The sequence below is a fragment of the Ursus maritimus genome, unplaced genomic scaffold, assembly GCF_017311325.1.
Source record: "Ursus maritimus isolate PB19 unplaced genomic scaffold, ASM1731132v1 scaffold_30, whole genome shotgun sequence".
NCBI classification, from domain to species: domain Eukaryota; kingdom Metazoa; phylum Chordata; class Mammalia; order Carnivora; family Ursidae; genus Ursus; species Ursus maritimus.
This window is the reverse complement of record NW_024425564.1, coordinates 7,921,918-7,948,650: the sequence shown is the minus strand read 5'-3', so window position 1 is coordinate 7,948,650 and position 26,733 is coordinate 7,921,918. Positions and strand designations below refer to the sequence as shown.

Genomic DNA, 26,733 nt, shown 5'->3' with positions numbered 1-26,733 from the left:
CACATAGTACGTCCTTTGAACCAGTAAACATGTTTTATTTCCTCATCATAATTTCTACTTCTAGGGGCGTCTGAGTGGCTCAGTCAGTTGAGCGTCCGACATTCAGTTTCTGCTCAGGTCCTGATGTCAGGGTCGTGAGATCAAGCCCCGCATCAGGATCTGGGCTCAGCTCAGACTCTGCTTAAGATTCTCTCCCTCTCCCTTTGCCCCTCCTCATTGCTCACGCTCTCTCAAGTAAACAAAAAACAAATGTGTTATGTGTAATGTCTGTAATTTAAAAAATAGTCTAGTTCTATAGTTTTTGGACCTTTCACAATAATCTATCGTGGTGAACACCAAAACAGACATTCTGCTAGGAGAGCCCCGTGGGCATAAAGCTGAGCAGGCCACCTGGCCATCAACTGCACGTCCCTCTTCTAACCTGCTTCCCCCAAACTCAGCCCTATTCGTGACAATAACTCTTGCTAAGAGGCCAGGGTTCGTCTAACGATGTCAACACACACACACACACACACACACACACACACACACACACAGTGTAAATTGGTAACATGCTCTCTGATTAAACCCTGGAACTCTAGCTTCCTTATGGGGAGCACGTGAGATTTTCTGAGGACATTTGTGGGGGCCTTACCTACATATACAAGGACAGAAAGATAATTTACCTCCCGCTTCACCTCCTCCATGGCCTTCAGCTCCCAGCAGCCACAGATGGCAGCAGCCTTTGCAGGTGAGCTCTCCTGGCTGGAGGACCATTTTCCCGCGTGGGACACTAGCTGAGAGTACAGACCTACATTCCTTGGTGTCACCTGACCCACAGGGAATTTGCATATTTTTGCCCCAAACTGTGGGACCCTGGGCCGACCTGCTGCAGGTCGAACCACCTCTCTCCAACTTTGTTTTCCAGCTCAGGTAGCCATAGAACCGGTGAGCACATCCCCTGCCTAAACTAACAGCCAGTCTGGAAGTGAAATGCAAGTCTCCTCTTCCTGAAGGCGCCCCTTGCAAGTGACTCGTAACACCGGAAGGCGTGTCTGTGCGCGTGAAGGGCAGGAGGCTTTTGGGTCTAGGCGTGCTAACAGGTCTTTAGGGTGGGGGAGCTTACTATCTCCTCGACCCATTTTGGCCCCTCTGTAGTTGCCATTCTTTGAGTAACAGGAAACGTTCAACACGACATCCTGCTATACACAGATAACCATAAATGCAATTTAAAAATGACACAAACATAAATGATAAACGGGTACAAGCACAAAGTCATACGCGCACACGAGAGAACACGCACTCTGTGGTGTATGCGTGCACCACGGGTCTAGACGGGAAACTCGCCGAACATAGGAAGACAAAGGTCTTCTGATTTACAGAATCACTAGTCATCAAATTCATGTTTTCATGTAAACTAGACCTCAATAAAGCTGCTAAAGAAAAAAAATGTACGGTAAGACAATAAAACAGGGAGGAGGAAAGGGAGGAAAGACAAATATTCCTTAAAAAAAAAAAGTAGAGGGAAAGCAATTCAGCCTTCTGGTACTGAGTCATTTGCAGGAAAAATACACAGGCATCTAAAGCAAATATCTGAGAGGGCCAAAAATCACATCAACAATTTTGTCCAGATGATTCTAATTCTGCTTTCAGATATCCAGTATTCTGTATTTCTTAGAGAAAATAAGGGAGTTTAGTTCTCTTTTAAAATGTACTCTTTATGTCCCTCGGTTTCTTTTCTCCCAGACACTTCAGGCATTTATAAAAATAAGTATAAAATCACCACACATACATTGCTTTTTAACATTGAAAATTGGAAGCACAATACTTTACTCAATCAACAAATGGCAAAATTTTTAAAACCTAAGTCCCTTAGCTCCAAAATAGAGTCAAGCAGGAGACAGGACACCTAAGATGTAGGAGGACAAAACCAAACTACTGTCGTGGACATCTGTCCACCACTAGCACCTTATTTTTGAAAAGCTCTAAGATTTTATGAAACACATACAATAAAACATAATCCTACTGAAGTTTCAGAATTGACTGTGAAAAACATTTCCTCCACTTTCTAAGAGTTTTGGGATCCATTGCAATGGAACTTTTCAATCAATAAACTAGTAGTGACATTCTGTGTTACTAAACACCCTCCCCTTCTTCAACCTTCAGTTACTTTTCTTTGAAAAGCAGCACTTACTGTTACGCTGCTTCCCTGTCTAGGAGAAGACTCACTTTCTCCAAGGACCTTGGTCTGTTTTACCTGAAGAGCCTGCTAAGAGCCCATTCTCAGTCATTCCGAGCGAGGGCAGACGTGTGGCGCTTCCTGAGGTTATTACATGCCCCAGAGGAGCTAAAACCCCTGGCTTGTCCCACAGAACCGCAGCAGCAATCGGCTCAGGAAAACCTGAACACCTGTGCCTGATCCGGCTCTGCGGTCCGACCCCCCCGCCCTGACGAAATCGGAACTTAGCAACGTGCCTCCAAAGCCATGACACCACCACAAGGTGCTTCCCCACCTCAGCCACATAAACACTGCGTCTAAACGCGCACCAACAGAGGAAACCCAACGTCAGCTTCCACCCAGGACCAGCTGGAGAAGCCCACCCCTCCCTGACCCTGGCACCCCGATTCTAATTCCAGCCCCGAGTCCACTTCCCGTCATGGTCTAAGACACCATTTCAAAGAAGTCATCCTACAATCTAAATATCCTAATGAAATACAACAACAACAAAGACGTACAAAACGTAAGACCAAATTGTTTAATATTAGAAGCAACAGATTTAAAGTTACATTTTAATAAATATAGCAAGAAAGAAAAGAATTATAAAAACTGTACATTTAACTGAAAGTGTACATATGGACAATTTATACAGAGAACTGCTATCCTAGTAACTTTCCATATTCCATGATGTGCATATGCACACCCCGACTGAATACTTTCAAGTTTTTAATGTGATAAGTGAGCTTGCTTCTTGCTTGTCAATCTGTCTAACCTCGGCTGGATGGATGACAGTGCTACTCTCAGGGGATAATGGATATTTAAACTGTTTCTGTGTTTTGCTTTAATGACACTCAGAGTGGAGAACCCAGTCTCACAGAGGGACGTGGAGGGGAACAGAAGAAGGGATTTCAGAGCCACCTCAGCAAGCTCAGGGTACACATTTTTAACTTTTATCCAAAAGGAAGCAAGTGATGCTGTACTTTCAAAGTTCATTTTCAGCCCTTCATCCGTAGCCAGCTTCAACAAGTTATCCTGTAGGGTTACGGTTAAATTTACATTATCTTTTGATGAAAGAAATGGATTTTGGATCCATGAGTTTCCTACGCGTGGATCTTCTTTCGATGGAAAGTACAATTCAAAACAGTCCAACAAATTTGTAAGATGTTCGTTGATAACTTTTCGCAGATGGACAATATCAAGGTCACTGCCCACTTCATGGATAACTGTTGTTAAATTATGGAACATGTCATAACAATCTGTAGAAACTCTGTTTTTCCAAGCTTCTAACTTCCGTTTTTGTCCTTCAATCTTATCAGCCATTGAAAAACAGGTTGCGTTCTTTCCTTGCATGGAAACGTTAAGATCATTAAAAATACCGAAGATATCAGATAAATAAGCAAGTCTGGCTGTCCAATTCACATCTTTGAAAAGCTGGGACCAAACTGGTTTCTTGCTTTGCAGGAACACTAAGAGTTCGTTTCGTATTTCAAACACTCTTGACAGAACTCTCCCCCGTGATAGCCACCGAATCTCGGCGTGCACTAACAGCTGCTCGTGATCAGCTTCCATACTGTCGCACAGTAAAGAGAACAGTCTTGAACTTAACACGTTAGACTTGACATAATTCACAATTTTTATCGTGTCAGTAAGCACGCTGTTTAGTTCCGCGGATACCCTTCTCATCGCCAGACTCTCTCGATGAATGAAGCAATGTGTTATTCTGCATTCTGGCGCAAGCTCCTTGAGCTGGGTAAGCACTTCGGAGTGCGTTCCTGTCATGGAGGCTGCGCCATCAGAACAGACTCCTACACAAAACCTAAATTCCAGGCCACACTTGTCGACCACGTAATTCTTCACAGCTTCGTACAGTTCTGAGCTAGTTGTGTGTGTCGGTAAAGTGGCTGAAAAGAAGAATTCCTCCTTGATATCATCACCGTGTTCGAACCGCACGTACACCAGCAGAACGATCATGTTAGCGATATCTCTGCACTCATCGAGCTGCAACGAGAAGTACTTTGCTTCTCTTATTTGCTCTATGAGCTGGTCTTCCATGTCGCTGGCCAGCTCCTGAATGCGCCGGGCTATGGTGTCATTGGAAAGTGGCACCTGGGCCACTCTCTCCGCCGCGGACTCACCCAGCATCTCCAGACAGACCTCTCTGATGCAGTCTTTCACCAGCGTCTCAGCGATCGTGTAGGGCGTTTTAGACTTGGCGACCGGGAGCGCCACTTTGTACGAAGCCCGCAGGGCACTGATGTTGATGTGAGAAACACTGAACACCTGCTTTGGCTGGCTTTTTAATTCGTTACTCTTCCTCTCAAAGAATTCTTTTGGTTGTGAACTTACTTCTTTATGTTTTGAATATAAATGCCGCTTAAGTTTTGATGGTTTCATTGCTTCATTAGCCAGTATGTCTCCACAAATAATACACTGTGGTTTCAGCACTTCACCATCAATTACGGCTACAAACCCAAACTCGATATATGAGGGATCATACTTCCGAGTAAAACTTGTGTGAACTCTTCTGGTTTTCACCTGCTCTGGGCGACTTCCATCATTACCATTTCTCTTACTACTACTGCCATATTCAGAAAAGGGATGTTTTTTCTTGACAAAAAAGTCCAGTGAAGGTTGTTTTGCCATCTGCAAATTATGATGAAAAATAAACAATACAAATTTTACTTTCCTCCTTTTTCTGATAAAAACTATAAATTAAAAACTAGGCTTGATTAAAAACTTAAAAATGGTTTTAAAATTAAGTTATAAAGATAAATAAAGGCTTCCATTTTTCCGAGTTACAGCAAACTAGCCATCAAACATCATACGTTGTAACTGTGCTTGACTGGCGTGCATCTCCCCCCACAGTGACTGGCCCTGGGAGGTTAGTGATGCCCGAGCCGGGCCGTGTTCTATTCAAAAACGCAAGTTCATGCATCATGGGTCTGGATACTACGGTGATGTCAAACTGTTATGACTTTCTGAACACTCCTTGATTAGTGTACTTAGCCCTCTGTAGACCAGTGCTGGTCCGCAGATCACACTCTGGGTACCATTGGCCCAAATCATGCGTAACCTCCATGTTTCAAAACTCCAAACTCACATTAACTCTACTTTATAAAACCTACTGATTTAAAATACATCTATTTGGCCTTATCTCATGCTCTCCATTTAAATCCGAAAACTGAGCTTTTTCTCAACACAAACCCGTATCCCCAGTCGAACTGATCATCCCTTGCCCTTCCTAAATACTTCTCACTTGACCTGAGCCGCCCTTTCCTGGCTTACCTCCCCACCCAAACTTATATACAATTAAAACAAAGTAACATTAAGATGGGCTTTTCCCACATTCACCCTCCTGGAGAAACACACCCTCACACACGCGGTCTTAGCTTTCTCACCCCCCAGGAAATGCCTGACACCAGAAAGGAGTAAAAGAAATACCGCCATGACCCCAGACAACAGATAAAGCAGCATTCAAGGTTACAACTTCCAACCTGAAAGGGGGGGGGGGCATTAAAAGTAATGGGCTTTTCTCTGGAGAAAACCAACCCAAGTTGGCCCAATGGTGCTTCATGTCTCTACCGCACACATCCTCGCCCAACACGCGCACAGTGACGTGTGATGAAGCTCTTCCCCTGCTCTCATCTGCAGCACACACTCAGACTCTTACCCAATCTCCCACTTTGTCTAAGGAAAATGGTGTGTCTGACGGCTTCAGCATTTTGGAAGTCTGACCAGTCAAACTTCTCTGGATCTCGTCACGTTTCCTTTTCACTGTCGTGGTCTCACAGCAGAGACTACACGCTCCTCTGTGGCGACAGCCCTCAGCGTCATGTGGAGGGGGCGCTCTGCGGATCGCACGGACGTTTCCGTCACGCGGTACACGACTATGAGCCCCTGAGCGTGCTTTCTCACAAACTACACAGGATACAAATCTCAGTCTGTCTTCGGGAGGCTTCTTCGCGGCCCCTGGAGGAGAAGCAGAAAGATGCTCTCCGGTATCACTGCTGTCCGTGCCCGTCTCCATGTTCTCTGCAGACTGCGCTCCTGGCGTGCTTCCCAATTCTCCGTCGGCCTGATTGACCTCATTGTCTGGCCGCAGGCGAGCAGTAAGTTCTTCAGCTAGCTGACAACGACACGGGCCTAGTCTAGCTTCAGAGCTAAGGGTGCCTGCAGGAGCCTGCCGCATGCCTCGGTGATAGGGTTGATTTTGGGTCATCTGAATGAACCACAAAAATTCAGCCCAGTGTGACGAACGGTTAGTCTGCATCCAGGAGATAATCCTATTCTGGATATCCTCATTACTCTGATTCATAGAACTTTGGCTTTCACAGGGCAGAGGCTTCCCATGGACAATTTTCAATTCTGGCCAAATATTACTGAGCTCACTGACAATCTGCCTTGAAAATTCCCTCCCATTGTCAGATTGTAGGACACTGGGTGCGCCAGTGATTGTAAAAATATCTAAAAGAGCATGTGCAACTTCCTTAGGCTTTTTAGATTTTAGTGACCGCAAAAAACTCAACCTCGTACGAAGGTCTTGATAATGCATAATAAATTTATACTCCCCATCAGGATTCAATTGCATGTCGATAAGATCCACTTGGCATCTTGAATTCACTTCCTTCATTGGCTCTGATGTTAGAACTTTCTTGAGTTTTGACTTTTTCTGTTGGCACGGTCTGCAGAGAGTCAAGTATAGCATTATAACTTCCTTCGTGATGTTCCTGTACTTTGCTTGTAACTCTTTTTCCATGCGGGTACGCCCACCATGTCCAATGCTGAGATGGGTGTCATGCAGAATGTCAAATAACTCCTCGCTGTGCAAGTAATACCGTACTTTATCTGTTTCCCCATTGACAGCCTCAATCAGCTTCTCATTTCCTTGTACGAGGATCACATCAAATCTAGCCAAGCGACGGGAGTCAACGGAGTCCTTTCTCGCCTTTGCTTTCGCCTCTTTCACTTCCCTTACTAACTGACAGTACTTCGCTTTAGAAAATATCTTGGTATTATTACTTTTGTTTTCCAGTAACACTGCTAAGCTTCTGCAGAACTTCTCTCTCATGTTTTCTGGTTCAATTTCTGGTTCATCAGTGTCTAAGCTACTAGGGTTATCATCACCCATGCTTTGAGACATCATGGAAAGCCACAAAAATGACCCTAAAATATGAAGAAAAAACCAATTAGAATATTTGGGAATATAATTAGAAATATATATACTACCCAAGTAGCTACTAGCGTTTGAGGTAGAAGCAGAGGCTATGAGCACACAAGCTGGTGGAATACAGTTTTAGTTCGGGAGTCCAGCCTTGGAGGAACAGAAGGTAAATGAAGAACCCCAGCCCGGAACAAAAAGTGCTGACACAGTAAAGAGCAGAAAGCCAGGATGTGACCTTCCAGAGCAGTATCTGGGATTAGCCTTAAAGTAAAGCACTGTTTTATGAAAAACAAGAAGTAAATTGATGTTATTTATTTACTTACTACCTACAAAAGACAATTTTTTTGGCTAGAAAAGCCTCAGCAATACAGTAATAGATTTTTAAAAAGATATTTACTTATTTATTTAAGAGAGTGTGAGTGAGCAAGCAGGGGGAGGGGCAGAGGAAGAAGGAGAAGCAGACTCCCGGCTGAGCAGGGAGCCCGATGTGGGGCTCGATCCTGAGCCCCAGACAGACGCTTAACTGACTAAGCCACTCAGGCGCCCCTCATTTTCTTTAATAGAATTTCTAAGTAGTATTTCCAAGTCTTAAACATCGTATGTGACAAAATTTGCGGCAGAGGCTATAGAAGTGGGACCTATGGCTACACTGACAAGCACGCCCCACAGACATCTGGCTTATCCACAGGTACTTAACTCCACTGCAGAATGTCCACGGAGAGCCACAGGTATTCAACTACTGGAACCGTATTCAACTATTTCTTACATTACCACGTGGCTGCTTCATTCAACTCCTCTAACAGCCTCACACGACGCGACTTTTCCTTCAGCTATGCTCAGTAAGGCGGCAATGGATGAGCTCTGCTTACTTCTCAGGACTGGACCCTTCCTGCTCTCCAATCTCATCTCTCAGACCACACCGTCCTCACCGTTATCTTGCAGTGGGTGTGGCTCTGGAGAGTGACATTCCATTCCGTCTTCCACAGGCTGCAGCTGGGCACCTAAGGACCCCTCTGTGGTGTCCACAGGAGTCATTTCCTCCATAGGAATTTCCAGCCCATCTGTGCCCTGTGGGACCTGAGGACAAACAGGAACATCTGGAAATTAACAGACGTGCTCACTGCACAGACCACTGCGCAAACCTCAGAACATTCTTCTACTGAAATAGAACATAAGAAGACAAAAGTCTTCACTGAACTCTTAGGAGGAGTCCAAGACGGGATAAGAAGAAATAAAAAGTGCTGGGACTAATAAAGCCAGAGCCAGACAACAAAAGCTGCCTCCACTGGACAGAGGCCGATACTCATCCCCGTGGTTGCTGTTTGGGGGAATAACAACAGAAACACATTAACGGAATCCTCCCTAAATTGTGATAATTAAAAGAAAATTGTAAATGGATTTCGGTGTGAGCAACTAAAAATAAATACCTGGGGTGAGGTTATGCAAATTATTTAAGAGTTACTAATGAGCTATTCAGCCCAGAGAGGAATCTAACAGTTGTCTTGGAATAAATGTGGAAAACGTTACCCCAGTGTTATGGACGGGGAAAGAAGCCAATCCGTTTGGATGACTGTGTTGGGTGAAAAAGAACACATTATCTCCTCCTTACACTAATCATCTCATATATGGTTTATAATTAAATTTCCCTAACTGTCCTCAAAATATATTTTATGTTTTTTTTAACTCTGTGAAACAATATTTATTCACTGCTTTTGGTTATTATGTCTTTTGATTCTTTTAATCTAAAATAGTTTTCTGCCTTTTTAGGTCATTCCATTTTTGAAAAGTCAGAGCCAGTTATGTTACAGAGTATCCCACGTTAGGGATTTGTCTTATTCTTTCTTTGCAAATGGACTCAGGTGAGTAATTTCTGGAAGAAGGCTACGTAAGTGCTGTGTACTTCCTGTGGAGTGTCTCAGGGCACACGCGATCACGTCATCTCATTACTGATAACGTGATCACGTCTTAGCTCAGGTAGTGACCACCAGCTCTACCCATGCACTTTTCCCACTGGAATCAGTAAGTCAGCTATGGGGGGATAGCGTGGAACTCCATAAATAGCCCATTCCCCAACACTCTGAGCATTCACTGATGATTTTGATCGATTTTTATACTGGAGGCTGCAAAATGACTGCCTGTCTTTATCATTCCTTCTACATTTACTAGCCAGCAATTTTCTGTAAAGAGCTTTCTGTCTCTTTTTGGGGAGAGAGAATGGCAGGCGTGTGAAGGAGACAAACTCTTAAGCAGGCTTCACGCTCAGCACAGAGCCTAAGGCGGGGCTCCATCTCACGACCCTGAGATCATGCCCTGAGCAACGGCAAGAGTCAGACAGTTAACCGACGGAGCCACCCAGGTGCCCCTCTGTCTCTCATCTTGAATATCAGTATAGACTTACTTTGTAATCCATTCCATCCTTACTCACCTCGATCTTAAACTGTCTCCCATTTAGCCCCCAGCGTCCCTTTCATCAGGTTCCTGCATCCTTGAACACAACCCCACTAGTGTGTTTAGCACATCCATGCTTTCCAGAACAATGAACCCAAGGACCACGCTGTATTTTCCCAGATCTAGTTCCAACTGTTTTCCCCCAGAAGTCTTGATTCACTGTAGAGCAACCGTGTTAGTAACGAAGACTGAATAGCAGGTAGGCTCGCTGTTAATGGTGCGTCCTCCCCTCCAGGCCCTTTCATGAACAGAGCTGGTAAATATACGTCTAGATTATCATGAATTCCATTCCATGTCAATACCACTAGACTTACCTCACCTCTCCGTATTCCATTTTAACACCTCCTTCTCCCACAGCGACACGAACAAAACCCAGTTCAGTACAATGTTTGTATTTACACATATGCTCTGACCCACAATAAACACCCAAGTTTCAGAATTAAGTGCCATGTGTTGTGCAGCGGTATCTCTTTGTGGCTTTCTATGCCCACAGACGGCACCCCACAGAGTATATAATCAGAACCCCGTGTTCAAGTCACCTGAGTTATTGTTCTGCTGTTATTGTTATTAATTTGATATGCGGTTGAGTTCATCTGTTTCTGTGTTTAAACATTTTAACATTGCTTTTAAAATATTTAAAACATTTACATGATATTAAAAAATTAAAATAAATATTCAGAGAAGTCTTGTTTATATTCTACTCCACCCCCACTCCCATAAGAAACCATTTTGGGGGCACCTGGGTGGCTCAGTTGGTGAAGCGTCTGCCTTCCGCTCAGGTCATGATCCCAGAGTCCTGGGATCGGGTCCGCATCAGGCTCCCTGCTCAGTGGGGAGCCTGCTTCTCCCTCTGCCTGCAGCTCCCCCTGCTTGTGCTCTCTCTGTCACAAACAAATAAATAAATAAAAATCCTTTAAAAAATAAATAAAACAAAACAGACCACGAAAGCTACTTTTTTAAAAGAAAGCAAGTTGTCATCTCCCTAAAAACAGAAATTCTGATCTGTATTTATTTAATATACCTTCCGGTGTAAAGGACACAAATAACAGGCCTGGACTCTCTGGCTGGAGCTCTGACTATGGCACCTGCTCCCACCTCTGCGAGTGGGCTCCATACAGTGGAAGAGCCTGGCCACTTCACATTCTTGCCAAGCCTGCTTTCTTGCACAACAGCCTCATACTGCAGTCAAACCAAACATTTCAGACTTGGTCTGCCTTGCCAAATATTCTCAAGGATAAAATAATGAAAAAATCGGACTTATTCCACACCATTAGGTGTAGAAACCTAATCAATTCTTGCTCTGCCATATTACCCACGCTCTGCATCTAACTTGCAAAATCCAAGTAAAAATTTAGCTTATCCTTTGGAGGGCATTTACAAACCTGGTTAATTCTGGAAATTTCCCTCACTAGGTCTTTGCTTTACAAAAATAATTCCTCATTCACATGACATATGAATCTAAAAATGTGCACATAGTCAAATACCCCAGCCTATCATGCAGGAGACACCACGATGGGATAAAAATCTTTTCATTAATACAATTTTTAAGGATTTATTTATTTCAGACAAAGAGAAAGAGAGTACACAAGCAGGGGGAGGGACAGAGGGAGAGGGAGAGAGAGAATGTCAAGCTGACTCCACACTCAGTGTGGCGCCCACATGGGGCTCGATCTCACCCAAGAGTCAGCTGCTCAACCAACCGAGCCACCCAGGCGCCCCGCAATTACTACGATTTTTAACTGGAGTTAAAAAATGCTTAGAAAAAAGTACACAGCTCATAAGCATAGAGCTCAGTGATTTATCACAAAGTGAACCTCCCTGAACGTGATCAACGTCTCAGAAGGCTACGTGTGCCCTACTCTCTTCCCCAGAAGTAACTACGACGCGGACATCCATCACCAGAGTCATTTTGCTTTTTGAGCTTTATATAAACAAAATCAGACGTGTATTTATTTTTGTCTGACTTCTTTGCTCAACACTATGTTTGTGAAATTCATCCACACTGTTGTATGTGGTTGTTCATTTATTTTCACTGTTGTAAAGTATCCAATGGTACAAATACACCATAATTATGTTCACCTACTCCATTTTTAATAGTCATTTCACTTGTTCAGCGTTTCTGGCAATTGCAATAATGCCGCTATGAATATTATTTTACATGTCTTTGAAAGTGTTTCTTGTAGACACATACCTAGGAGTAGGTTTGTTGGATCATACAGTATGGATGGCTACATGTGGTAGATGTTTCTGAAGTGGCCAAAACAACTTATTCCTACCAGGACATAAGCATTCTCGTGGCTCAACATCCTTACCCAAATTTGGTCATGTCAGCACTTTTAATCCACACTGGCTGGAATAAAGTGGTGCCACCTATTGTTTAAATTTGCATTTTTCTGATTAGTAAGATTGAGTCATTGTTTTAGTTTCATGGGCCCGTTATCCTTTTTCTGTACAGTTCGTGTTCAAGTCTTTTGCTGATTTTTTATTGGGGTATGTGTCCTTTTGCTTATTGATTTGTAGTGTATTATACATTCAGATAGGAGATTTTTGTATGTAGTCTGGATCTGGCATAGGGAAATGTAAGTCTGGAAGACCTTATTGTTTGGAAGTGACGGTCTCAGGGACAGCTGAGCTTGTGCTGAGATTTTCAATGTTAAGGTGTGACAAGCTAAGCAATGGAAAACAATTATTATGGCAAATTAAACAAGCCATGCATATTTTAAAAAAACTTTTTATCCATATTACTATAGATGGCATAAAATGGGCATAAAGTCCATTATAATGCACGTGTAAGTTCTTAACACTGCCCCAGAAATATTCATTAATCTACATTATCAAATTCCTAATGAAGTTGTCACACAACCCAGATTACCATAAAATACTGTTGATTTGCATGTCCTGATCTATTTTAGCTAATTGGCTAACTCCCCCTTTGTAGACACTGAAAAGAAATGCTAGCTTAAATAATCAGGAGTTATCCTATAGTTGACAATAAAACTTAGAATTAAGTGGGGGTTTTTTGCTCATTTTTGCTGGATTAGTAAAGCATATATAAAAGCATATACATAAAAATATACTATATATAATATTATTATATAACATTATATTCACTTTACTAGGTATTGATGGCATCTCATCATTTCCTATGCTCAATGCTGCTATGATTTTTTTAAAAATAAAAAATGAAAAAAAAACAGAGTCCATAGCAATGTTCAGATGTCAGCTAGTGAAATGTTATGCTTTAAAATGTACAGATTACAGATAATTTTATATTCATCAGCAGTATCTACGGATAGAAACAACTTTGTTTCTAGTATTGTCAACCTCCTCTCCTAAAATTTATCAACCGAATAAAGAAGTTTCTGAAACGGCTCCAGACACATTTATGTTCAAAACAGGAAGTGGGAAAATACGGAACTAAACACATCTGTCCCATTTTATAAGGAAAGTAAAAACTTTCCCAGAAACCCCCAGAGAACATGCCTATTTCTCCCCGGCCAGAGCCATGCTGCACAGCCAACTCGAGTACAAGGAAAGCCGGAAAAGCACATAGGCAGGTACGTGGGCAACAGGAGCAGAACCATCATGTTTGAAGGAGGGAAGAGGGGAGAGCGGATGCAGGTCTCCCCGCTGTACAGGAGTAGAGCGTTCCTACGAAAACCACTGTAAGCCAAAATGGCACACAGCCAACAGTCTCCCCACTTTCTGCAAGTCCACGCGGGGCTGCTTCGCCTGTACAAGGACTGCATTCGTCCCCGTGTTTGCTCACCAGCAGAAATCCACAGAGGATTTTCATTCTGATGCAAAGGAGCCATTGCTGTACCAATGCAGGTGTTCTGCAAGGGCAAGTGGAGTAAAGTGAAGTGGGGCGGAGCGGAACTTTCTGAAGCAGGGACGCCTGTGTCCAGCTGGCAGCTAAACGTGTCTGCAACGATGGCATTGTCCCCTTCCTCCAGAAACCACACAGAAACGAGAGCAATGAGAAACACATATGCAAACGAAATATTCCATAAGACGAGGAGATACCTATAATCCTGAGTCGTATGAAAAACGATCAAATATGAACATTACCCAGAACTGACCAAACACCAAGTCCTACCAATGGCTACATTTCTCAATAAAGCTGAAAGAGGAAAATTCTAAAGTAACAAGCACATCTTAAGGGAAAAACCAGTATTGTTTATTTGAAACAAAGGGAGAAGATGTGCTGGCTAGAGGTAAGAAACTGCGTATACAGGCATCTATGTTAGAATATGTGAACTCATGAAAAAACATGCTTTCTGCAAAACCATACAAAAAAGTAACCAGGTTTATGGAGAAAATAAAATTACAGGATAGACTACTGAACATCTACACAACTTTGTCATCACAGTGCTAATAAAACTGTAGCAATTCTAGTAAAAATAAAAGCACTAAAAGCATAGTCAAAAAGACATACTAAAAAGAATGATTACATTTCACATAGGACTTTACCTTACAAAGGTGAAGCTACTGTGTTAGAAAGAGGTACGAGGAAAGGGTGGAGCAAGGTTAGAGATGCTGCCATCAGAAGTCCAGGTGGAGAAGCATTTGCACATTTTCCAAGAAACGTAGTGATTTGGGGCACCTGGGGGGCTCAGTCGGTGAAGCGTCTACCTTCAGCTCAGGTCCTGACCCCGGGGTCCTGGGATCGAGTCCCACGTCGGGCTCCCTGCTTAGTGGGGAGCCTGCTTCTCCCTCTGCCTGCCACTCCCCTCTGCTTGTGCTGACAGGTAGATAAATAAAGTCTTTAAAAAAAAAAAGAAAAGAGAAATGTAGTGATTTTAGAAGAAGTATAGTAATGGTTCTGGCTCATTGTCTTCTTTTTACTTCTTTGGCATTGACATAAAAAGATATCCAGTTTTTGCTGCTTAAACATCTTCCTTTGTTCATAAAGCAGCAGCTTCTATGGCTCCAAACAGGACCTTACACGGAAGTGCGATCCCACCGCGTTCTGCGTTATGTCTGGCCCACTGGCACTCCTTCTCCAGTGGACCTAGAGCAGAAAGTGACGCAGAAGTAACCTCTTTCGGGGTAGTTTCTCCCACACCTTCCATTTGTGCCTGAGTGACTACCTGTTGCAGCTCTTACGTGAAGAGCTCGTCTGCGCGGGACTGCAGCAGCTCCCCAACATCCTTGATCCCAACTTCTCAGATTCAGCCTCCTCTGCCGAGCAACACAGCTGGCTCTGCTTGGGGCAGCTCTCATGAGGGTTCAGGGCCTTCAGAATCATGACCTAAATCAGGGAGAATGTTACGCTACACTCCAAGCAAGCAGGCTTTCGTGACATCATTCCAAACCTCTACAATACTATCAACGGCAAGTTTAATGTTGAATTTATTCCAGAATGCAAACACTGTAGGTGCAGTAAACATCTTGAACGTTCTCCTTAAGTAATGAGCTTTAAAGGCTGATACCACACCCTGATCAAGGGGCTGGAGTAAAGAAGTTGTATTAGGAGGGAAAAGAGAACTTTGATACTTGAAGAAAGCAACTGCTGGAGGATGGCTTGGATGGCTTATAATTCTTGAGAATTAAAAGAATTTTAAAAGACAATTTTTTCCTCTTGCAGTTACTTTTTTAGATCACCTACAAAAACATCACCTAAAAGACCAACAAGTACCTCCCCGTTTTGCAGCCTCTCTGCTAGAACTATAGCAAGCTAGGCTTGCAAGTCCTTTCAAAGCTTGTGGGCAGGCAAAGTGATGAACCACAACAGGCTTGAGCTTTACACCCTCACGGGCATTTCCACCCAGCATCACACCAGACGATCTTCTGTAGCCTTCAGCCCTCGAGTGTGTGTTTCTTCCTTCAAGATACAGGCTCTTGAGAGAATCTGCTTCCAACAGACACTGTTTCATCAAAATTAAAAATCTGATCCCAGGTACAGCCTTCTTCATCAGTCAAATTTCGTAACACTGGGAGAACCGTCTACACTTCTTCCATCTGCACTCACAGCCTCACCGGAGGGCTTAACGCTGCAGAAGGTGTGGCAGTTCTCGAAGTCACTGAGCAGACACTACTTACGCTAAATGAAAGCACTTCTGCAGGACTTCCAGCTTTCATCTTAAAGTGTTCACATACCGTGAAGACCTTCTCTTTATTCTGAGAAAGGCTGCCTCTGACTGCTTCCGTGTTTGGTCCTCAGTCCACACACTTAACAGATGTTCCACGTCCTTCATTTCCTCACGTCTTGTTCTAACCACCCTGAGCACTGGCACTGGCCCAGCAACGTAACTCCCCTTCGTTTTCCCAGTGTGGTCTCGAACCGAATGCAAAGCTGACTCCCTCGCATCCATCAGTGTCACAGGTTCTTCCATTTTCTTCATAGCGTTTTATAATTTCGAGCTTTTCTTCAATTGTTAAAGCTTTTCTTCTTTTACGCTCAGTAGCAGGAATTTTATCACCAGCATGCTCCTGCGCCACTTGTAAACCCCTGTGCTTGCTCATTTTCTGGAACACAAAAAAGTTTAACAATGCACAAAGATGGGAGGGAGCCATGCAAATGAGCATCTCCAAAACAGAGCGTGTGGCCAAGAGAGCCCAGAGGAAGGGCGTGGAGGTGAATGGGCATTTGGCACAGCACTGTCTGTCTTCAAAATGCGCTGCATTCCACTATCGTCAGATACTTTCCATTAAGCCACTCTTACCTGGTGGCCCAAAACATCCACGTGCTGGTCAACTTCACGTATGAGTCAATTTCAGCATCATACAGACTCAGGTCCCTATTTATCAGTCTCATATGACAGATGTGCATTTCAGAAAAATGTGTTTTAACAGATCAGACTGTATACATAATATGTTCATATTTAAAGGATTCAGGTAAGTGTATGGATGCTATCATTATAGCAACGTAAGAGTGTTTGGCAACATCCATAATGGTCTAAAATCACTGTCCTAGAAGCAAGTATACTCTCTTAAAAATAATCTCTAATGTCATGGTGAAAGACCAAATACTGGGCTCAATACACTTCCCGTACCAACAACTCCAAGTACTGGGAAGTATCTAGAAAACGATGCAATGAATCTCTTTGTTGTACAGATGAAGACATTAAAGCCCAGAGAAGGTGTGATATGCCCAAGGTTACACAGCTCATTAGTGACAGGGCCTATTACGGAATCCAAATCCCATCATTCACCCTTTCCTGATTATTTCTATTACATTTGGCTACTTCTCTATTTGTGTCTCCTAGAAGGTATTCCTTATATTCTTATACTGATTAGTTTTCATATATGGTTAAGGTAGTGGGCATCCTAAGAAGAGACAGCTACTTTACCCTCACAGTCACTAAATAAATATATTTTCTGCTGGTAAGCGTTGGACCAAGGTTTCCCATTTGGTTAAATCGAGTTACCTGGATCCGCTATCACTTAACATCAACACTGTCATCCCATTGCATGAATGCATTCCTCTGCACCGGAGGTCAAATGGTAACGCCCCAAACCAGAGTCCGCAGCCACCAGCGTGAAGTTCACCGCACGCACTCCACCTTGGACCCATGAACTCAAATTCCCCAGGGAAGCTGGCACTTGCCAGGTCTCACCTGCTGTCGAGGCTCATCCAGCTCCCTCTCCAGATCTTCCAGCACAGTCACCACCTGCTCGCCGCTCTCCGGCTGCTGCTCCCGCACCCAGGCCTGCAGCTCCTCGGGCAGGATGGTCAGGAACTGCTCCAGCACCAGCAGCTCCACGATCTGCTCCTTGCTGTGGGTCTCGGGCCGCAGCCAGCGTCGGCACAGCTCCCGGAGCCGGCTCAGCGCCTCGCGGGGTCCGGGAGTCTCCTGGTAGCAGAACTGTCGGAAGCGCAGACGGCAGAGCTCCCGGGTGTGAGACGCGTCCTTCTGTGGGCAGGACTCCTGATCCCACACGTGGTCTTCTTCCTTAACCTTCACTCTGATAATCTCCGCGTGTTCCCCTGCAGCCCGGCCAGCCAGGCCCGGGAGGAGCCCGGAGGCGGCGGCCATCCTGAGCCCCGAAGTTCAGCGCGCCGCTCTCTGCGCCCGGGGTCTGGGCAGGTGGGCCGCTTGCCTTGCGCGCCGCCCCCGCGCTGAGTCCGGGAAGTCGTCGTGAACACAGAACGACGGCAGCCACGGAGGACGACTTGTGTCCGGGACGACACGGCGTCACTGGAGCGAGTCCGCGGGACGGGCGGCCGCGCTCCGAGCAGACCGGAACCGCGCCCAGCGCAGAACCGCGCAGCACGGGACCCGCCACGCCGAACCCCGACGTGACCGAGGCCGTCGCGGGCCTCACGACGCTTGGGCCCCGCAGCCGGGCGGCCCGGCGCGGGGAAGGTCGCTCCGGAGCCGAGCCCGGCGGCCGCTCGTACCCCGGCGTCCCTCAGCCGCGGCTCCGCCCCCGAGGAGCGCAGAGCGGCCGCGCGACGCCGGGCGCAGGGCCACCCTCCCGGCCGGCGGGGCTCCCCGACGCGCAGCCGCCCGCACGTCCCCGCCGGCCAGGCGCGCACTTCCGGTCCGCTCTAGGACTGCGGGCGGTGCGAGCTCTCGGTGGTCGTGGCCGCGGGCTGCGGCGCCCCGGAGCCAGCGCGGGGAGAGCCGGCGCCGCCGCCGTCCGCCGTCCGTTCCACCGGCTCCAGGCGGCTCTGGGTTTTCTTGGCGGTCGGACGCTGGTGCGAGGGCACCCCTGCGGCGCACGCCACGGCCGCGAATTTGCGGGCTGCACCCCGCCTCCCTCCCCGGTCGCCGCAAGCCAGGCTCGAGAGTCACCTCTCCATTTCACGGGTGGAGAGGCGCCCGACCCACAGAGAGGGTCTGCGAGCGCGGCCCTGAACCGACCCCAGAGAACGACCCTGCGCGCTCCGGCGCGCTCCCAGAGCCCCGGAGTCCCCGCCCGGGAGCCCGGAGACCCCCCGCCCGCCGCGTGCTCCCTCGGGCCGCGCGCTCCGCAGCCACGGCGTCGGCAGGTGCGCGCAACCGCTTCCGCGCCGCGCGGGAAGGCTGCGGCGAGCGCGGCGCCCGGGGCCTGGGAGCACCTGCAGCGGCGTGGGGCCAGCCCTGGTTCCTCTGGGTCCTCCGCACCCAGCCGGCCTCCCGGCCTGGTTAACACCCTCAGAGAATGATGCACACCCGAGCAGTGCTTGCTGAGGGCTGGACGGCTCCTCTCTCCATTCTCTCTTTCCTTCTACTTTGGTCTCTACTGATGACTCACATTTTGGCATTTCTGATTCAAGAGGCTTTGAAGAATCAGGACGTGTCTTTTGGAAATCTCTGCATTAAAAATTCTTACCCCTGGGTTCTGTAAATGGTCCCTAAACCATTTTTCAATGGTCAAATTGTATGTAAAATTTTTCCTTCTGTGCCCTAGTGGTCAGATCTTCAAAGGAGCCTCCCCGGTTTCTCAGCCACTATTAACGTGTTGCATTTGTCTTCTGTGGTTTTCCCGTAGCCAACTGCTCACCCTTTGCACTCACGGATTCCATCTTCTATCCCTTTTATTTTGTGTGCTATGCTCACGGCCATGCTGAGCCCAGTACGGGGTCAACGTGGAGTAAACAAGACTTCTAAACCCTCTACGGAAGGGCGTTTATCTCTTGGTAGATTATCACTTTTAATATCCAAAGTGATAGACACCTGTAAACAAAAAAAGTATGTCACAAAGGTGAACATGGCAAAACATGAAAAGCTCCTTTAGCCCCCAATTCCATTTCTCAGAAAAATTCATACCAACTTTGGTATATATTCCTCGAACCTATTTAAAAGTGAGTATATAAACCCACAAATTAAGACATAAAAATTACATCATGCTCTATATTACAATTGAGAAATTGCTGGGGTTTGTTTGTTTGATTTAAAGTAAATCCTCTCCCAAAACTGCCAAGCCAACATGTGGGTACCTACCTCCATCCCAGCATTTTTAGTAGCTGGCTATTATTTCCATCAAGTGAATGGGCACATTTTCAAATTTCTGATATCGCAAAATATTACAATGAACATTCTTAAACAAATATTTTTAATTTTTTTGTACTTAAAGAAAAATTGTTGAGGGAGATTATCTTGAAAGATACTGCCAAACAGCCCTTCAGAGAAGTGTTTATCATGACCCCTGACTTGCACGCACCCCCCAAGGCCCTGGAAGGGGTAGCCCTGTGTGAAACATGTTTTGTAAAAGTGCCAAGTGTATTATCATGGAGAGTAGATAAGACTGCTGCCTCTTATCCTCAGATATATCACATACACCTGAGAGTGGCTGCATCTAATTCTGCGTTGATAACGTCTATTCTTTTTCTTAAACAGAACCCCCTAAGTTGTGTAGGCTGCAGACCTCACAAACTCTGGATAGCAACAAAGCGGGCTGGAGAGTGCCCCGACTGCCTTGACTTGTATTCTGCTCATCGCCTCTTCAGCGACAGTGCAGGTCAGAGTCCGTTATCAGCTTGGCCCCGTGGAAGCCTGACCCACCTCCGAATTGGAGACACTGCATTTATTTAGAGGAGATATTTAACCACAACGATGCTATCCATCCTCGGTCCCATGAAGCAGCGGCTAGCACTTTGGGCCTGGAATCCTCAAGCTGCGTTCGAGTCTCACCTGATGCCACTTCCTGTACTTTCTAGTTCCTGGGATGGCAGCTGTACGCACAGCAGTATTCAACTTCCCAACTAGAATCAAACAGAAGAACCTGGGGATTAAATTCCATTTTCAAAAGTTACCTCCCTGGGGCACCCAGCATCTTCAACATTTCCAAGTACGAAGGTGTCCCCTGCCCAGAGCTCTCAGTCTGTCCCCCCCCCAGATGCCAAGCCCCATGAATAGGGCACTTCTCACTCTTGAAGCACTCATCCACCCTCTCTCCTTCCTCCTCATTCCCACCACCTATCCCAAATCCCTGGAGGGCAGCCTGGAGGTGGCAGGATGCTCCTTGACCGGCACCCTATGCAGGTGGCCCAGGGTAGGGTGTCCTCACACCAACAAACATTGCAATTGAACCAGCCAAGCTGAGACTCAGGGACAAAAATGTGCTTGAGGAACATTCTTCTCACCGTGTAGACAAGATAGAGTTGGGCATAAAGATCAAACCTAGGAAGTCCGTACACTCATGTTACCTGTAGAACAATGAGAGAAACAGGCCACAGGAAGGAAAGATTTCCTTCCAAAAGGACAGGAGCTAAATTAGGAAGAGACAGGTATTAAAAAAAAAAAAAAAAAAAAAGGAGGGGTGCCTGGGTGGCACAGTGGTTAAGCATCTGCCTTTGGCTCAGGGCGTGATCCCGGTGTTCTGGGATCAAGCCCCACATCAGGCTCCTATGCTATGGGCCTGCTTCTTCCTCTCCCGCTCCCCTGCTTGTGTTCTCTCTCTCGCTGGCTGTCTCTTTTTGTGTCAAATAAATAAATAAAATCTTTAAAAAAAAAAAAAAGGAAACCCAGGTATCTGTATTTTGTACAGACGAATCTCTTCTATGTCATAAGAGGCAACCTTTAAATACAGTGAACTACTTCCAGATTCCTTTTTACTTCAACATTTTAATGTTCTCATAACAGAAAGTCAAGTCCTACTCTTCCCAATTCCAGTAATTCATTAGACTACGAAAATTTATTAGCTCCTATTATGAATTACCATTGGTTACACAGAACTTATGTAACAAATTAAGGCCACTAAGTTTATGAAAACAGATTCTTTTGGTTCCCACCGGGGATGCTTGATGGCACCTGCACTTACATGGTCTGTGATAATGCCAGCTGCCAAGGGAAAGAACCTGTTCTGCTTGGGCTGTCGCCAGCAGGTGCGGCCCTGCCTTCTTTCCACCTGGCTGATGCTAGTGTGATGAGGCCTCCCCCAAAGTGTCTTCTCTCTTCTGAAATGGCCTGATGGCCTTCCCGTCTCAGAATTCTATACTTGCAGTCCTTCGTCCAACCAGCACCACCTCCAGCCTGTGGTTCTCTCAGCCGTGCAGCACTGACATCCTCACCAAAACAAACTCAACACCACATATGGACCCCAGCCTTCCAACTTTATGAAGTGACACGAACAGAAGGAAGAAATGCTTCTTAAATACAGAAAGATATTTTAATGATGTAATCATTATGATCATATCCAGCATCAAGGACCCACTTTAGCTCAAATCCACGAATTCAGACTTTATTCCAATCCTCTAAATTAAGGTAATGGAAAAGGCCTGGGTGGAGGGGTGTCTGCGCCCAAGTGACCCAGGACTGGGGAGAAGGCCACGGAGCAGGTGCCACAGGGAGACAGAACCAGCCAGACACACGACAGAGGCTGGGAGGGCACGTGCGTACTTCTGCTGGTTCCTCACATGTTCCGTGGCTCTCCTATGCCTTTAGGAAGCTGAGGGAATCTCTGTGGGTGTTAACAAGGACTCCCTCCTTGACCAAACAAGTGAGGTTCTTCTGAACAAGGCTCCATCCTTGGCCTGTCAAGCCCAGTTTCATAAAGAATCCTATTGAGTCCAGTTTAGGTGGGAAACCCCTACCCTTGATATCAAATCAAGTTCCTTCTACTCCACTAAATATTTAATCAAGTTTTTTGTGTTTTTGTTCTTGTTTTTTTAGCAATTTTCCATCCAGTGACTCCCTTACCCTGCCCATTGGCTGTAAGCCGCTGGCTGCCCCAGTTGTATTCCAAGTTGAGTTCAATCTGTCTTCTATTGCAATAGTCTTAACTTTTTAACTGTTTAACTCCATCTGGTGCAATTTTCTTTGATAGTTCCCTCAAAGAACTCACAGACACACCCTGGGAAAATGTCTTTTCCAGAGAAGAGACCTAACTCAGGATTTGAGGATGCAATCAGCTATGTAGAGAAGGTGTGTCCAGAGGAGAGTGAATGAATTAATGGTAGCCAATTATCTGAGGATATGAAAACAGTTTTAAAGTCTGTACCAAATAGGAGAGATGTGGCTGGGAAGATTGAAGACAGGAGCAGCTTTCCTGGGCTGAACATTTATAGAAATAAAGAGAATCCTGGGTGGTTAGATGTAACAGGCAGGTACCTAAGCCAGATGATACAAGTCTTTAAGGTCAACAGAAGAAACATCTGAATGCTTTATTAAATCACAGATTCAAAAGCACACTCCTCGAGATCATAATTTAACAGATCAAGAGTGAGGCCCAGAATTCTTCATTCACAACAAGCACTTAAAGCAGCCCAGAAATCATATTTCAAATACTGCTCTCAGCACCCCCCAAAAAAGCAAAAACAAAATTCAGATGATTTAAAACAAAAACAATTCTATTTTCAATAAATGTTCAGAGGTGTTCTATTGTAACAAGGGAGATGGAAGTTAAATCGTACTGTAATATCACTCTCACCTACTAAACAAACGGAGAGCCCAAAGTTGACAACATATCCTACTGGGGAGGGTGAGGGGAGCAAGGACTTCAATCATTATTGGTTGGGAGTGTAGACTGATAAAATTCCTTTGGTGGGCAATTTGGCACTGTGTCCAATATTTCAAATGCATATATCCTAGGAAGCAGCAAATTCATTTCTAAAAACGTATGTTACAGTTTTACAGATGAACACATTCAAAATTACATCTCGGGGGCGAGGGGACACTTTAAATTAGCAAACATGTTGAAAATTGCAGTACAGTTAAAATCTGGCTGAAAATACCGTGCAAAATACAATATATAAACAACTTATTTACCTCTGTGGATAACTTTAAGCTCAGCAATGTCTTTCTTGCTCAACTGCTTCTTCAAAACTCCTGGAGAGTCCGTGGAGGGGGGGGGGGCATCTCGGATGAGAGTGAAGGTTGGTCAAACCACCCCTGGTGATAACTCTGGTGGTTCTTGTGCTGCTGAGGAAGACCGGGCTCTGAGACCCAAGAGCCTTCTCGGGGAAATTAGCAACAGTAGTGGCTGCCCACAATCTAAACTGGTCAGGGGGAACCAGGAGTGAATCCAGGCGGTTCTCCCAGAGCCATCCAGCCAGGAGTTCGCGGGAAACCTCTCGACGAGGGTGGGATTCGAACCCACGCGTGCAGAGCACAATGGATTAGCAGTCCATCGCCTTAACCACTCGGCCACCTCGTCGGGTGCAGCCCTCGCGCGGTCAGACTCTTCACCCCGCAGTCGGTTCTGCGGTGATCCATGAAACTGCATTTCCCCTGATCCAACGTGGCCTCGATGCTCACGACTGTACCCCCAGTCAGGTGTGTCCGGGTCCCCTCACGACATCACACCCTAGATGGGCAATACACCCAGCAGGCGGAGGGTATCCTGCGCGTGCACCTGTTGGCCGCCCCGCCCGCGCGCAGCAGCGCCAGGGACTCCGATGTGACCGCCGCTCCCGGGTAAGGCTGGACCCTCCAGGATTTGCCCCCGAAACACGTGAGACTGCTGGGCCGCGCCTGCAGGTCTCTCCTGTTCGCTTCTCTGGGGCTTGGCCCTTACAGCGACCCGGGAGAACTTGGCTGGAGCAGAAGATAACGCACACGCCCGGAGGAGACCACGCTGGCGCGGGAGTGACCTGGGATCTTAGCACCGCTGACAGCGTGGCCGCGTCCGCCCTGGGGACGCCCGGGTGGGGAGACCCGGGATTCGGGGTCCAGCATGCCCGGGGCGGGGGCTCCATCACGTTCACCGGCGGCTTAGCGCAGGCCATCTCGCCAGCTCCACCTCCAGCCCCCTCCCCACCTCCGTGATGTTTCTTCCCAGGAAGAAGCCGAACTCGACAACTTAGGTAAACCCAGCGTCAAGAAACCCCTTTCACTCACTAGGCTTCTATGCTTTTCTGTATTTAGTGCAGGATTTTGGAGAGAAATGGTAAGACAAGAGATTCTTACTTGCCAGGGTGCTTTTCCCTTCCTATGAAACCTCTCCTTCTGTTCTTAGCTTTGGCGCGGGAGACCCTCTTCTCTCCGTCAAGTTTCTTTACTGAATTTCATAAACTCACCTCCAGCATACACCACCCATCAAGGGAAACTCACCTACAATCCATGCGTTAGAGGACTGAGGATTCATTCATTTAGTGAGTCAAACAACCATATTACCTGTTTTTATGATTTTCCTTAAGCCTTGAGTTTTTGTTGTTCAAATCATTTATGTTCACTTCTTGTGTGTCCCTCTTCACAGTTCCAAGGAAACCTAATTTATACCAGTGACTTCAAAACTATTTCTCAATACAAATTTTGAGTCGGAAATTTCCGTTAGATTAACAAAGACTTTTGGACTGTTTTCCCTCCAGTGCTCCCCAGAGGGCAGAGATCATATTTCATTATTCATCACGTTAGACCGAGCACGCTGGGGGCAAGTAGTAGGCACACAATAGCTGTTCTTGAGTGAATGAATGAAACCAATCTGTATTTTAGTAAAAGAACTACTAAACACCAAAAAGCAAGGTACACAGAGGACTATTTTTAAACTTCAGTTTGTTGGGCTCATAAGTAACACTGCAGGACGGCTGTGAGGATTGAATGAATATGCGAAGTGCTTTAACAAGCCTGGCACTGGGAATCACCACTGCCTGACAAAGCTTTGCATTCTCATTATTATCCCTAAGAAAAGAGAACTGGCAGAAAAAAATGAACCATGACCACGTGCAGTGCAGGCAGTCCACAGAAGTAGGGAAAAAGTCAGACAATAAATGTCCCAAAAGAAGCTCCACTTCATGTGTATTTACAGATATGCTAATTAAAATAGTAATATATTCTCCCTTCCATCAGATTGACAAATATTTATAAAATTAATAATAACAAATGTGGGCCAGATGTTGGAAAGCATGTTTTGAAATACTGCGGTGAGAATGTACATTGGCACAAACACATTCACAGATAATTTTATAACACCTATTAAATTGTGTTAAACTTACATCCTTATTCCCTTCCTAAAACCCAACTATCAAGTGGAGGTGGGAGGGATGCAAGTTCAAGTATAGTATGTATAGTTTTGTTATTATTATTATTATTTTAAATGCATATGAAGGTAGATCGATTACCTACCGATGGATAGTAGTATCAGTGAGGGCCATTTAGCCTCAGCCTCAATTTCATGAAGGCTCAAATTTAGACTTTTCTTGATACCTCCAAAGTACATTATACATACAAGTATTGTATACTTATTTGGTGTTAACAGAGTTCATCTGTAAGTATGATTATTTCAAGTATCTCCCAATTTTTAGAATCTTCCTTTTGTATTTATTTTGATGTGCTGTAAGACTAAAACAAGTGGAAATTGCCCTTGGCCTTTTGCAACTTTTGAAAAATCATAATGGGCACTGACATCAAAAATATCTGCATATCAGATAGAGGGCTGGTATCCAACATCTATAAAGAACTCATCAAACTCAACACCCAAAGAGCTTGACTGATCCAGTCAAGAAATGGGCAGAAGACATGAAAAGACACTTCTCCAAAGAAGACATACAAATGGCCAACAGACACATGAACAAATGCTCCACATCACTCGGTATCAGGGAAACACAAATCAAAACTACATTGAGATACCACCTCACACCTGTCAGAATGGCTAAAATTAACAAGACAGGAAACAAATGTTGGAGAGGCTGTGGAGAAAGGGGAACCCTCTTACACTGTTGGTGGGAATGCAAACTGGTGCAGCCACACTGGAAAACAGTATAGAGGTTCCTCAAGAAGCTAAAAATAGAGCTATTGCACTACTAGGTATTTACCCCAAAGACACAAATGTAGTGATCCGAAGGGGCACCTGCACCCCAATGTTCGTAGCAGCGATGTCCACAATAGCCAAACTATGGAAAGAGCCCAGTTGTCTATCGGCAGATGAATGGATAAAGAAGATGTGGTCTATATAGACAATGGAATATTACTCGGCCATTAGAAAGAATGAAATCTTACTATTTACATCAGTGTGGATGAAACTGGAGAGTATTATGCTGAGTGAAATAAGTCAAGCAGAGAAAGACAATTACCATATGATCTTACTCATATGTGGAATTTAAGAAACAAAACAGAGG

At 45.5% G+C, this 26,733-nt stretch overlaps 1 protein-coding gene and 1 non-coding gene across 2 annotated transcripts; both read right to left on the bottom strand.

Annotated features, from left to right (window-relative positions):
- Window positions 1-2,721: 2,721 nt before the first annotated feature.
- ZBED9 (zinc finger BED-type containing 9) lies at window positions 2,722-17,898 on the bottom strand. The gene is made up of 4 exons (XM_008711573.2): window positions 17,369-17,898; window positions 8,288-8,435; window positions 5,868-7,360; window positions 2,722-4,840 (listed from the first exon to the last, which is right to left on the bottom strand). Exons 1-4 carry the CDS (start codon window positions 17,786-17,788, stop codon window positions 2,924-2,926), a joined length of 3,978 nt encoding a protein of 1,325 aa, XP_008709795.2. The 5' UTR covers window positions 17,789-17,898; the 3' UTR covers window positions 2,722-2,923.
- A 5,854-nt stretch (window positions 17,899-23,752) lies between these two features.
- Window positions 23,753-23,834, bottom strand: TRNAS-GCU. Its single transcript has one exon. It is a non-coding gene; the product is annotated as a tRNA-Ser (tRNA).
- Window positions 23,835-26,733: the final 2,899 nt, after the last annotated feature.